General features: G+C 30.6%; 1 protein-coding gene across 2 annotated transcripts in view; it reads left to right on the top strand.

The window, feature by feature from the left end:
• Positions 1 to 15,534, top strand: part of LOC127734281 (ferric-chelate reductase 1-like) — a 41,262-nt gene that overhangs the window by 6,222 nt on the left and 19,506 nt on the right. For both annotated transcript variants that reach the window (XM_052244084.1, XM_052244095.1), the window contains exons 2-5: positions 8,619 to 8,836; positions 10,099 to 10,256; positions 11,994 to 12,088; positions 15,427 to 15,526. In XM_052244084.1, the coding sequence (XP_052100044.1) occupies positions 8,635 to 8,836; positions 10,099 to 10,256; positions 11,994 to 12,088; positions 15,427 to 15,526 (555 nt within the window). In that variant the 5' untranslated portion in view covers positions 8,619 to 8,634. The remainder of the gene's footprint in view (positions 1 to 8,618; positions 8,837 to 10,098; positions 10,257 to 11,993; positions 12,089 to 15,426; positions 15,527 to 15,534) is intronic.

The raw sequence follows: 15,534 nt of genomic DNA, 5'->3' as shown, positions 1-15,534 counted from the left end.
TGGACAGGATCAGAGCCTAACACATCATGTGTCTTACATAACATTAACAATAATTGCATAATAATTTTATATATTTTGTATCCACCTGGATCTTATTTCTAAACACTTAATTATATAATTGCCTAGGCACATAAGAGTTGGTAAATGCTCATTTGTGAACAGCCAGAAATATTTTTTATCCTTGGGTAATTCTTTAAAATTATTACAAAAACTGTTTACTTTATCCCATAATAATTTTCTCTGTTCGTTATATAAAGGACAACTTACTGTGAAATGGGTCTCATCTTCAATAGAATTTGATCCATGTGATAGGCAGTGATGACATAGACGCTGACTTCTCTCTATGTATTTTTTACTATACCTATCTTTCTCAATTTTAAGATCATGTGCACTTATTCTCAATTTACATATAGCTCTTCTTATATTAAAATCTTTAATTGTTAAATAAGCCTCCTTTACGAAGTCAGTCTTGAGGTTGAAATAATTTTCTAATTTACTATTACCTTGTGATAAGGTATCAGATCTTTTGACCCCCCAAAATGTTTTAAAACTGTTACAGAGTTTACATTTTACAAATTTAATTAATCTATTGAGCTTTGTATTCAAATTTTGTATATCAAGTGATTGAAGGACATATCTCATAGATGAATACCAACAATTAATGTTTCCTGCATCTAAAATTTTATTACAAACATAAGCATCATAAAGTCTTCATCTTCATATCTTCATTTCCATCCAAATTTTGTATGAATATGCTAATACATATATAGAGATTCAGACAATGAATAAATACATCTGGACTATGGAAAGTACTTGTTTCCGTGGTTATAGTAACTACTCAGGTCTACTGTCTGTTTTATGCATATTGCATTTAAATAACATTCAGATTGAATGTAAGATAATCAGATAACAGAATTAACAGGTGATTCTTGTGTGTCTCATTAGTAATGAACATGAAACAGACTTTTTGGTATATGGCTGGGAATTTATCAAATGGAAAGATGAAAAACTTTCCTCTTGCCAACCCAAAATCTATAATATAGACCTTTATATTGATAAACACTGCCTTTAGATAGAGATAAAAAAAAAGAGCAATTATAGTTTGGAAAATTGTCATTGAGTTCTCTTGGTCTTTTTAGACTCTTTTTTAATTTAGTATTTAACAGTTGTTTTTTTTTATGGAAATGTATTTCATATTATTGTTTTAAGCATTCTCTTAATTTGGTTAAAAAAAACATATAGTAATGAGCAGGACAAGCAATGACAAATCTATTGCAAACAAATGGATACTCCTGTGTGATATCTAAATGAAAACAAATATTTTAAAGTGTCAATTTACATGGAGGCATCTTTTTTTTTAATTTTATGTTGATTCTAATATCATCTTAGAGAAGACACTTACAATGATGGCAGTATGGAATTTATTTTAAAAATATTCTGTCTTCTGTTCAATGACATGTAAAGTTGGATGCAGTGTTGCCATTTAAAACTAGGCTTATAATTAGTTCATATTGTTAAGGAGATTCTGTATCAATATGTTTAAGTTACTAGTATACAGATATTTTAACAAATCAAAGGTTGTTATGTCAGGCGGTAATGGTGACATAAAGGTTTTTAATGGTAGATTAAGTTTAGGATGTAGTTTTCAACATTTGTTAAATTCTTGGTTTAGTTCTATAATACAAGTGTCTAAAAATTTATAGTAAGACAATCAAAGTCATTGCAATAAATCAGTATTAACAGTTTTTTGTGGGTTTGCTTTAAGTTTACGATTTTTTCCCAATACATGTATATAAAATTAGATAATTTGTTGTCCAGTCAAGGACCCAAAGGGTGAATACAACATAGCTGACCATCATAATAAGTAATGCAAACACAAATATTGTAAAGAATGATATGATTGATAGCAAGAGTATTATATTTTATAAGAAGTTTTACTGGTCTCCATAAGACCTGTTAATTGCAAAATAAGTAATTAGTTTAATTAATAAGTACCGGTATTGGACTGTATACTGGGTTATTATAGGGTTTCCCTGATTAGGATAATCTAATCTCATGGTTTGACCCCAGAAACTGTAGTACACAAAGGTTATCCTGAAGAATAGTCACCTGCATTTTGTGGGTATAAACTTTATGCTCTAATGTTGTTTTGCTTCTTATAATATACAAATATTTACCAGGATATTGATCATGTTTTCTGAATTTACTTCCAAATATGAATGGACATTGGTCATTTAAACATTAAATATTTAACAAACTTTCTTCAGTATTTCTTGCTGTTAGTTGGTACATGTATAAGAAATGAGGTAGATTTTAGAAAGAAACATGAATTTGCCAAAGAAATATTTATTTATGATTTATTGTTACACAGCCAGTTTTTAAAATTTCATTTAATTTTACAGTCAAGACTCAAGAATTGACTGCTTTCACTGAAATAACGGTATGATGTACAACTAGACCTGATAAAGGATTTCTATTATGGTAGGGGTAGGGTATAATGCAAGGTCTCTGCTTGAATGTTGTTTTGTAAAAAGTACCTTAAAAGTTTAATCAAAACTTACATTTTTTTTAATGGAAATGTGTTTTATGTCATTTTTATACAAAAATTTCGTCGTCGTCTGCGTCGTCGTCCTATACACATTGGTTTCTGGACAATAACTTTAGTTTAAGTGAATGGATCTCTATGAAATTATTTAAGAAGGTTCAATACCACAAAAGGAAGGTTGGGATTGATTTTGGGGATGATGGTCCCAACCGTTTAGGAATAAGGGGCCCAAAAGGGGCCCAAAACAAGCATTTTTCTAGTTTCAGGATAATAACTTGTGTATAAGTATTTCGATTGCTCTGAAATTGTACTACAATGTTAAATACCACAAGTAGAAGGTTTAGAGGTTATGGGGCCAACTGTTTAGGAATAAAGGGCCCAAAAGGGGTCAAAAACAAGCATTTTTCTAGTTTCCAGACAATAACTTGTGTTTAAGTGTATGGATCTCTCTGACATTGTACCACAAGGTTCCATATAACAAAGGGAAGGCTGGGATTGAGTTTGGGGTTAATTGCCCCAAACATGTAGGAATTAGGGGCCAAAAAGTAGCATTTTTCTAGTTTGCAGACAATAACTTGTGTTTAAGTGTATGGATCTCTCTGAAATTGTACTACAAGGTTCCATACTACAAAGGGAAGGCTGGGATTGAGTTTTGGGGTTATTGCTCCAATAAGTTGAAAAAGGGGGGGATTTTTTGTTTACAATTTTTTAAAGGGATTCATATTTTTTTTTCAAAATTTTTCAAATTTCGAATTTTTGAAAAGTTTCAAGAAGAAATCTTTAATTGCACAGTAATGTGCAATAGATTTGTAAGATCTTTGACCACATTTATTTTGTGTCAGAAACCTATATTATGTCAAAAATTTTATCACAATCCAAATTCAGACAGTATCAAGCTTGAATATTGTGTCCAAATTTGCCCCAACTGTTCAGGGTTCGACCTCTGCGGTCGTATCAGGCTGTGATCAGTGAAGCATTTTATATCTAATGAAATGATTAGGCCAAACAAAATAATATGTGTTTAGGGTTTCCTCCATTAGAAAAAATAGGGGAGGTTGGTAGGTAGGCATCTTTTTTTAATTTGCTCAATTGTTTTACCTTCAGTATATGGGACCACTGGCAATTTTGTCATGATTAAGTACTAACAGTGTCAATAAAACCTTAGGGTAGGCATTTTGAGTCATAAATAAATTGAGTAGGTATGAAACCTTAAACACAAGCATATTTGTTTTGGCCTAAACATATTAACATGAATTTTTGTCAATATATCTATGAAATATCGATAATCGTCTTATGAATGAAATATTTGCCACAGGACACATTGCAACACAAATCAACCAATCATGAAACCATAAAAATTAGCATTTCACTTTTCAGTTTGGCTGCCATTGTGATGTTCTTTGTCTTGAACCTTTAAAAATGTTACTAGGGAAATCCTGGACAATTAATTTTATTTGCATGTAGAGGCCTCAACATGAGAATAGTAAAGCTTTTTTTTATTGCTTTTCATATTTTAAGTGTGAGTTTTAAGGAAATAAGAGCGAAAAGACTGAAATTCATAATTTAAGATATAATTTTGGCACATCTTTACAAGATTGTTATTTAATCTTCCCATTCTGAGATAAAACTTAAAAATATGCATGATATTATGCACCTGACTTGAGATTTATTATTGCAGTGCTGACTTGAGATTTATTATTGCAGTGCTGACTCATTTTCTTGAATGATTTCATTAATTAGTAAGTAGCTTTTGCCAATGAACTGTCACTCCTCTGATGTTTCCATGTCAGTCAGTGGCGCAACATCTCTTTAAGAAACATATGTCCATTGTCTATATCTCTTTAATATAATAAGTATTAAGTATGCTGATGGTGGGAGTGTGAATACAGGTTATTATACAGTGAATGTAGGTCACAGTGGTACTGACAAGAGTATGTCCAGTTCAAATGAAAATAGGTAAAATTCTAGTTTTATCTTATAAGTCGTGTTCGTAGTGTGTCCAGCAAATTATAAAGTGAAATAGGTCAAAACGGCTGATTTTTGTAAAGTGTATAATCAACAAATCGGTCACAAGTAACTATTGAAAACTGAGAGTAAATGTAGGTTGCTTTAGAGAGAAAATATTTTTTTAGAAATATGTTCCGTTGTATTTTGTGCAGTTAATTTAAATATTTGTTTCATAGAAAACCGCTTTGCAATCTAAACAATATTTTCATTTCAGTGGAAACTTCTGATAATCAAAAGTTTTATCTCTCTTAATAACTCAAATGTCTAGTAAATAAATGTAGGTTAAGTAAATTGTTGGTTCCTTTCTGATAAGGATAATCATTGCATTTTTGTGTGCATATCATGCATATTTTGTTTTTGAACATGTAGCTGTAAATATTCCTATACATAAATAAATATGTACACCCTCTTCCTATATGACACATAATAAACAACTTTTTACAGAGAAGGGATTAATCAATTATCAGTAAAATACATGTACATGTAAAATGCATTCTTATATAAAAGAAAACATTATGTTCAACACACCTTGTTTATTATTAAAAGACCTTCGATAAAGATCATAAGAAATGGTATTAAATATGTATTTTAAATAACACCCACTCTTGACTATCTAGTTTGAAAATATAAAATATGGTTATAAAGCATGACCACAATGTTAGATAAAAAAAAATCATAGCATACATCTTCATTAGCATATTTCACCAATTTGTTTAAAATTTATTAGAAAAATCAGACGAAAAAGTAATGGTGATTTGTTCATTTAAATTATATGAAAAAATGGTAAAATGTAGTTGATAATGTCCTTTATGTGGTGTTTTACCCAGTTAAGTAGGACAAGGGGATTACTTCATGCTGCAAATATTAGGGCTTCAGTTGCATCTTAATTTACTGATAAAATCACAATTTTCAAGAATTTGGAAGATTTAGTAATTTTATATTACAAGAGAACAAGACTTGCTCTTCTTTATTGGAACATACATGTACTACATGTTTTTGTTGAATAGATATTACTTGTAAAAACATTTTTATATTTTACATTTCTATAGAAAGTTTTAAAACAGTGATGGTAAATTTAATATATATATGTATCTAACATGAGAGGATATAATCATATTGTTAGCATGTAAAACAAGTTAATTTTTTACAATGGTAAGGTGTGTCTCAGCTGCAGGGTAAACAGATCTCTTACTTGTTCAGGGATGAATCTTTATCCTTTGAACTTTTGTCATTTTATCATTATTCATTGTCTTGCCCAAGGACAGATAACTGTGTAAACTAGACCATGGGTGTGAGGAAAAGAGAATATTTGTAAGGTTTATCATACAAAATCTGAAAAGATGACAACTTATTAAAAATAGTATTTGTTTTAAAATTAAACAAAAAATGATTGATATTTAAATTGTTATGAGGATATAACTATAAACCTTGAAGCGAAACAATCAAAATCTTTGATGTTCTGTTATTTCAAAACAAACACTTTCATATTCTTATTGGACATAATTTTGTAATTTTAGTCTTTCTATGTTATAACATTTACATTTTGGATAAAGCAAAGAAGTTTTCAGCAAAGTAATTGTTTTGCTTTACTTTTGGTTCGTATCAATGTGGAAAGACATAAGTGAATTTAAGTTCAAATTATGATATTTTTTTTTAACAAAAGTTTGAAATTAGCAATTTAAAAGTGAGTTTGCATGATTTGGTATAATAATTTCATACATTTGATAAATACAAGTATGTATTTTTAGTTGTTTTCAAAGTTGAATAGTCCTTCACAATTATAATGACTATGTTATGGTAGATGAGCATTCAAAGGATGGTGTCCTGTTTGAAAGCACAATGCATTATGCACCTTTGTTTTTGGCAGAATACCAGTTCTTAAAGAACCAGTAAGACAGACATATTTGTTTTGATAGTTAAGCAATCACACAAAATCAATCTTTAGAATAGGGATTTGTTGGTGATAGACAATAGTTAATAGTCTGGCATTCTTACAAAGTATACTGACTAAATCTTTTGTCTTTAACCTGTATATAAACTTTCAGTCGTCTACATATTTTGATTTTTCCTTGAGAGTTACTTATAACAATGTGTGCAACAGTGTGTATAAACCTATATCATATCTTTCATTTGCAAGTTACATAATTAAGATATACATTTAAGATAGATATATATATATATATATATATATTTATGTATATTGTACATAAGCTACATTCCTCCTGTAGAGTTATTTATCTATAGATTCACTTTGTGTGTACATAAGAAGATGTTTTATGAGTTGAGTTATTATTTACATGAAGATTTCACCTACAGTACATGTATCATAATGTTTAGTTATTATTCTGTTGCCAATATGTGATTTGGATGTATCAATCCTCCACTAGGGTAGATTAGTTTGTTTTAACTAACTATGTTTACCCTCTTCAAATAAAGAATTTATTATTGTTATTATCATTATCACTAACATATCTCAAGAACTGATGTCATGTGTGCTTGCACCTAATCATTGCATGGGAAAGCCCTTTCCTAAACCAATTTCTTTATTCATTAATCTGAATAATTATTGACCCTAGAATTATTATTTGAAGTCAGTAATATACTTTGATATATAGAGAAACTATTAATATTTTTCACTTTTGTATTGCATTAGCTTCCAGCTTTATAATCATGCTTGATAATAAGTAAACAGATTACAAAGCTTTGAACTAGCTTTCAGTAACTGTGAGTACTCTTAGATCTTTGTGTCTTTTGTCTTTATATTACTTGCGTTTTATGGTTCTTGTCAATCTGATGACTCAAGCTTTTCCGACTGATGATTACAGTATGTTGAGGTGTTGAGGGATCACAAACATGTTTAACCCCACCATATTCTATATGTGCCTATCCTAGTAAGGAGCCTGTAATTCAGTGGTTGTTGTTGGTTGGTATCTGTCATACTTGTTTTTTTGGACTTTTGGTGGATAGGTGTCTCATTGGTAATCATACCACATCTCCTTATGCTATACAAATATCAGATATAAGCCATGTTGTTTTATTTTGAATAAACAAGAATTAAATCAACTTATCCTTGACTCTTTATTATTTTTATTTCAAAGTAGAACTACTGTTGGAGTCCACGCAAGGGAGATAAATGACTTCAAATTAAAGTTTTAGCATAATTAGTTTTTTCTTTCTTGTACTTTCTATGGTAGTGAAAACCCCATTACATAATGAATGAAGTATTTAATGATGTTTAAGTGAGTACTTAAAGGCCACTTTGTACAGTAAAGTGTTCATGCTTCCTGCTGCTACATAACTATTTAATGAGTATTCATTATCAGCTATATATAACATCCTTTCTACAGGAAATTTCTCAGACAAACACAATAAAGAAACATTGTTTTCTAATTTTATTATAATATCTTTCTTTATTATTGTTCTCTTGATTACTATGAATTAAGTTTTTGTTCAGCCAGTTGTGCTTCTTTTACTTTGCCAGATTCGTTTTAAATTTAAGAATGATGAACAAAACAATTTGTGTAAATATAAGGTTGATTAATAGACAACAAAATAAAACACCAAAAGACATCTAGAGACCAATATATGGTTTTCATCAATAGTCAAGTGAGAGTACTAACTGAAAGTATTAGATTTCTAGTAATATTCTTTTTATTAAAGCATTTGGTTTATTTTCTTATTTGTTCAGCTCTAAATGGGAGTAATAAATGTCCGTAAAGCATGGAATAGGGATCATTCTGATACGTCTGAGACTCAACTGTACAATAAAATGTCCGTAAAGAATGGAATAGGGATCAATCTGATACGTCTGAGACTCAACTGTACAATAAAATGTCTCTAACTTACTCATTTGGTCTTCTTTACTGCTTTAGCAAAACGATTTATGTATAGCTATGTTCCAGTAACAGTTCTACCATAAGATGTCTTATTGCATGTAGTATGTATACATGTATTGTGCAGCATTCAACTGTTAGCTGTTTCTGTTTTATAAATGTTAATACAGTGACTTGTGTATATTGGGTGGAGCTGCTTCACAATTGTATAATGTTACTTTTCTATTTTGTAGGACTGTTGTAGTTAAGATGGTACACCATCACTTGTTTCCCCTAGTATTACTATTACTATGGAACCCAGTACAAAGTGCTCCAGAGCAAATAGATTGTTGCCAATGTGGATCACTAGAACTTAGAAGTCCCAAAAGTCTACAACCAAATATTTACCCATCGCCATTCCAAGTTTTAGTCAAAGAAAAACAATATGCACCAGGAGGACTTTCTATAAATGGTAAGAAGAATATAAAAATTTCTGTGAATATTTTAATGGTTTATCATAAGGTAACTGAACCATCTAAATAGTTACAGTAACAAACAAAATATCTTTGCTGCTGTATATCAATAAAAATATGACATGGCTGACACTTTCTTCAGTTAGATACAAATACCTTGAATGATTACTAAAGATCACTTTGGAAAAGGATATTTGTTGTATTTTATTTTTTGACATTTTCAGTGACATTCTGGTGTTTTAAGGATTTTTTATTAGTGAGATATAACTTGATTACTCTGCCTGTGTTTTTGTATTGGATCCTGGTAGTAAAATTTTAGAAAAATAAATTCCAGAATAAAGTTCTGTTGAAATGATAATCCATGTTGTCTGGGCGTTTATAGTGATAAATCATTTATACACCTGTTTAAAACATTAACCTACTTCAATATCATACAATTTGTGTTCACAGAAATATTTATAAATACTACTTCTTCTTTTACATACCAATTTCTTATAAACTAAAACTGTTTTAATTGTCTAAATCCTGAGACAATAGAAACAACAGATAAGAAATGAATTTCCTCATGCCTATTGGCCATATTTACCCCAGAAAAAGTTTTGCTTCCCCTTATGCTCTCTTAAACAGGGGCTCAGCTTGCCATACAAAAACAAAATGATATTAGAATGTAGATGGTTTATGAAACATTATCAGTTGGTCAGTGTAATCATGCCTATAAATATGCTGTTGTTGATATTATCTCCTAAGCTCCTAGGCTATTATTGTGATGATACTTTTATTTACTTTTGCCCCTTTGTTATCTTCTTATATTTTTTACCTGTTGATTGATGTTATCAAATCATAGCTTAATTTCAGCAGTAGGAGTATTTCTTAGTTGTAGTGTTAAAGAAATAGATAGAACATATGATATTGATAGTGCTGTATGAGACCAAATAAAGAATCCATGTGATTGTATTACCCAAATGTTCCTTATCACTGCTATTGAATCTACACTGTTTTTTGAATAACTTTAGATAATCACTATTGATGCTAGCACAATACAAAGATCCTTTCACCTCCACTCATACAACTTCAATCTGTGCTACCTCAAGTATGGTTCTTGCCTAGGTTGCTCTAGAATGCTGGATATCACAAAAATATGACATGGCTGACATTTTTTTTCAGGAACAATACAGGTCCCTTGAATGATTACACAGACTGTGTATTAAGACCAATATAGTTGTACTTTCTGTTTAAATGTAATGCTTTTTTCTGTTTACAGTAAATATCACATCTATAGATAACACCAGAACATTTGTCCACTTTATGCTACAAGCTGTATTTATTAAACAAGATGGCTCTATAAGCAGTGATGATTCGATTGGAGAGTTTATTAATTTAGATGAAGATAAATACACTACTGTAAAAGATTGTGGAGGGGTAAGCCTCTGTAATTATGGATATAATCACTTGTAGAAATTTGAAGATTTTGCAAAATTTGAGCAAAAAGAAGTTTTTTATTTAACTTTATTAAGCATTAAAAAAACAACAAATATTATTGCACATTAGAATAACTTGAAATATTTAGCTCTTCTTGTTAAGAATATAAATACTTCACACATATTTGCTATTACAATATTGTTTAAAACATACAGTCATATTCTGATTGTGCACTGGCAAAGTAAAGTATAGGGGTAAATATTTAGTAAATAATTTGAGATGACAGAAGAATCCTTCCTTAAGATCGCCACACAGATCAAGTATCTAGATATCTAGCAAATTTTATCAAACCAAAAAAAAAAAAAATTAGAAAATTATACACAATATGTGTCATTGTTCTTTTCATAAAAAAAATAGAATACAAATAACTAGCAGTTTTCAACCACAGGAGAGCAGAGCATTATGCTTTCTTAGCTGAAGCCTTGTTTATTCATAGTATCATTTTTATGCCCCCGCCATAGCCGAGGGGGGCATTAAGTTTTACCCTTGTCCGTCTGTACGTACGTCCCAAAATTGGTTTCCATTCTCTTACTTGAGTTTGCCTCAACCAAATGTTATGAAACTTATATACAATGCTTATTACCACAAAATACAGATCAAGTTTGAATTTTGGTGGCGTCACTTTAACCGTTCTAGAGTTATGCCCCTTTATAAATGGAAAAATTGCAAAATGTTTAGTTTCCGTTCTCTAACTTAAGTTTGCCTCAATCAAATGTTATGAAACTTACACACAATGCTTATTACCACTAAATACAGATCAAGTTTGAATTTTGGTAGCGTCACTCTAACCATTCTAGAGTTATGCCCCTTTATAAATGGAAAAATTGCAAAATTTTTAGTTTCCGTTCTCTTATTTAAGTTTGCCTCAACCAAATGTTATGAAACTTTTACACAATGCTTATTACCACAAAGCACAGATCAAGTTTAAATTTTGGTGGCGTCACTTAAACGGTTCTAGAGTTATGCCCCTTTATAATGGAAAAATTGCAAAATTTTTAGTTTCCGTGCTCCAACTTAAGTTTGCTTCAACCAAATGTTATAAAACTTATACGAAATGCTTATTACCACAAAACACAGATCAAGTTCAAATTTGGGTAACGTCACTTTTACCATTCTTCAGTTATGTCCCTTTATAACTATATGATATGCAAGCGGGGGCATCATCTGTGTCCACATGTGGACACAATCCACATTTATTTTTCCATGCCATACTGTGGAATACAAATTCCAAAATATTTATTAAAATAATTATTATCTCCCTTAAACTGGTGGGAATTTGTAGCACAGAAGTTTAGAGGCATTTTATGTGTTACAATTCTGACACAGTTGTTTACCTTATATATATAGTTATACTTTTAATCACCAAGAGATTAAAAAGAAAATCAAATGTTTAAATAAAAGTTTGGGATCTTTCTCTCTCTCACACATTAAACTAGAATACGAGGGAAATCAGGTCATGTACAGAGATCCAAAGTTAGTTGACAACCAAGGCGATCAATAAAAAGATTTTTTGTGAGTAGGTAAATTCCTACATGTGATTGTCAAAATTTGTTGAGTTAACAGATATGATTGCCATTTGGTGCACAAGAAGTTTTTTGTTATTTACTTTATACTCATTTATGATTGATATGTTTTAAAAGTTAATGTTATAATATTATTATTTGCTTTCTTTTCTAGTCAGCTGTGAAGAGTGTTGACAGACTGAAGAAATCTTTAATAAGATTTTCATGGAAAAATGGGGATGTCAAGAGGAAAGGACATATAAAATTCAGGTACATAAAATGAATACACAGAGATTCAGATTTAATAAAATACTCTACCAGGTGCATGATATACTGGTAATCTTTAAAAATGCATAGACAGTTTCTGCAACAAAAACAGTTTTAATTTTGTTGATAATATTAATCTAACTAAAAAATATCAAATATTTGGTAAAAAATGTTAAGAGAATCCTCAAAATTTTCTTTCTTTCTTCTGTCACATCATTGGGTAAAAATGTCAAATTGACTGGAAAGAAAACAGCAAAAAAAATGTCAAATTGACTGAAAGAAAACAGCAATAAAAAAATGTCAAATTGACTAGAAAGAAAACGGCAAAAGAAACTTTATTTTTGGATTGATTTGTTCCTAAGAAAATGTGAAGAGAAAAACATAATGTTTGTTCAAATTGACCTACTTTTGTCATATAAGTATGAGCATTTTAAGTGCCAGTCTTTGTAAGAATCAGGCAATTTAGAAAAATTTAAAACATGGCCAAAAAAAAACCCCAGTGACCTAACCATCCTATTTTGAAGTTACCCTCATCCATAGTTAGAAATGCTAGGTCTTTCGTTTCTGTTTGTCTGGTAATTCAAGAAATCTCTTGATAACTTTGGTTAGAATGATAGCAAATTACAGAGTAATCTCCCCTTAATTGTTGATTTCTAGTGCATTTCAACCAAATAATATCTTGAATTACCAGAACAGGAAAAGGAAATGAATGTTATATTCGTGCACCATTATATAATTTGAACATAAATTAATGTCAACGAGTGGGTTTTTGTTTGTCATGTTTTCACCACTGCCTGATTCTTAGGCAGATTGGCACTTAAAGAGTATTCATCACTGTTTATAGCTTTCTTTGTAGGTTTTGAGTTGGTATTTTGTTTATAATTGAATGAGAATTGTTTCATGATGACATATGAGTTTTGGTCTGATTGACATTATTTATCTGATGATGGTTATTTGTTTTCAACAGTTTAAGAAAAAAGTAAAATAACAAAAATACCGAACTCCAAGGGAAATTCAAAACGGAAAATCCTTTATAAAATGGCAAAATCAAAAGCTCAAACACATCTAACAAATGAATGTCATAAAAGTAACAGTTAATACTTCCTTGTCAGCCTTCTGTAGAGATTCTGTAGTGATATATATATATATACTTGGAATATAAATTGTGCATTATACATAGGTACGAGTTTTGTTTTGGTTGACCTAATTTTGACCTATCTATACCAATGGTACTTGGAAAATTTCCTGCAAGGTATTCTAAAAAGATTTTCTTTCAATTTGAATACTGAAATTTCTTGTTGTTCTGTATATTATTCACATATGTAAGAGTTAGTTTTTGTGTCCAGCCTCAAATCTGTGTCCTTTTTCTCAGATCTGTATGCTATCCTATATTGCATCATAGACTTCACAAATCTGTGTCCTTTTTCTCAGATCTGTATGCTATCCTATATTGCATCATAGACTTCACAAATCTGTGTCCTTTTTCTCAGATCTGTATGCTATCCTATATTGCATCATAGACTTCACAAATCTGTGTCCTTTTTCTCAGATCTGTATGCTATCCTATATTGCATCATAGACTTCACAAATCTGTGTCCTTTTTCTCAGATCTGTATGCTATCCTATATTGCATCATAGACTTCACAAATCTGTGTCCTTTTTCTCAGATCTGTATGCTATCCTATATTGCATCATAGACTTCACAAATCTGTGTCCTTTTTCTCAGATCTGTATGCTATCCTATATTGCATCATAGACTTCACAAATCTGTGTCCTTTTTCTCAGATCTGTATGCTATCCTATATTGCATCATAGACTTCACAAATCTGTGTCCTTTTTCTCAGATCTGTATGCTATCCTATATTGCATCATAGACTTCACAAATCTGTGTCCTTTTTCTCAGATCTGTATGCTATCCTATATTGCATCATAGACTTCACAAATCTGTGTCCTTTTTCTCAGATCTGTATGCTATCCTATATTGCATCATAGACTTCACAAATCTGTGTCCTTTTTCTCAGATCTGTATGCTATCCTATATTGCATCATAGACTTCACAAATCTGTGTCCTTTTTCTCAGATCTGTATGCTATCCTATATTGCATCATAGACTTCACAAATCTGTGTCCTTTTTCTCAGATCTGTATGCTATCCTATATTGCATCATAGACTTCACAAATCTGTGTCCTTTTTCTCAGATCTGTATGCTATCCTATATTGCATCATAGACTTCACAAATCTGTGTCCTTTTTCTCAGATCTGTATGCTATCCTATATTGCATCATAGACTTCACAAATCTGTGTCCTTTTTCTCAGATCTGTATGCTATCCTATATTGCATCATAGACTTCACAAATCTGTGTCCTTTTTCTCAGATCTGTATGCTATCCTATATTGCATCATAGACTTCACAAATCTGTGTCCTTTTTCTCAGATCTGTATGCTATCCTATATTGCATCATAGACTTCACAAATCTGTGTCCTTTTTCTCAGATCTGTATGCTATCCTATATTGCATCATAGACTTCACAAATCTGTGTCCTTTTTCTCAGATCTGTATGCTATCCTATATTGCATCATAGACTTCACAAATCTGTGTCCTTTTTCTCAGATCTGTATGCTATCCTATATTGCATCATAGACTTCACAAATCTGTGTCCTTTTTCTCAGATCTGTATGCTATCCTATATTGCATCATAGACTTCACAAATCTGTGTCCTTTCTTTTTCTCAGATCTGTCAAATCTCTTCAACAAGTCATGTCGTGTCTTATGAAGTCAGAACTAAGCAAAACTTCATCAAGGATATGACGTTTTTGCGTAGAGGGATGATGGCAGAGCAGGATATTTTTCTAGATGAACTATATCTGAATTGGATGAAAATTTTTATATTATGCATATATGGGAAATTTCGTTTTTCTTGAAGCCTTCTTTCTCTGAAGCTGTATGAATAAAGATTTTTAAAAAACATTAGTATATCACACTGAAAGAATGAAATCTAACTTTAATTTTGCATAACTTTTCCCTCTTCTCATTACAAGACAAGTGTATTTATGAAGATTTTATTTCTAATGGCCAAAGAAGGATGAAATAATATACATCATGATCAGTTTTCAATTCAAATATTATTCCCGTATTAATTTTTCATGTCTGATATGGCAAATAATTATGTTTTATTTTATGTGACAGATATAAAGGTTTTTGTACTTTTCCTTGTTTATTTGTGATATTTAATCTCTATGTTTCAAAATTATATGAAAAAGAGCAACTTTTTGTAAGTTATTGCTGATTCAAAAAGATCTGTAGGTATTTGTTATGTAATTGTGTAATTTTATTATTACAGAGCAACCATAGTAGAAGATGGTGGTACTAATTACTGGGTCAGAGAATTGTCACATCCAGTGGAAGATGTTAACTTACCTCCCCTTGATATGAGACCAAATGTAAGTGT

This window comes from Mytilus californianus, unplaced genomic scaffold (assembly GCF_021869535.1).
Source record: "Mytilus californianus isolate M0D057914Y unplaced genomic scaffold, xbMytCali1.0.p SCAF_1, whole genome shotgun sequence".
NCBI lineage: Eukaryota > Metazoa > Mollusca > Bivalvia > Mytilida > Mytilidae > Mytilus > Mytilus californianus.
Note: the sequence above shows the minus strand (reverse complement) of the source record. Positions and strands in the feature narration are given on the sequence as shown.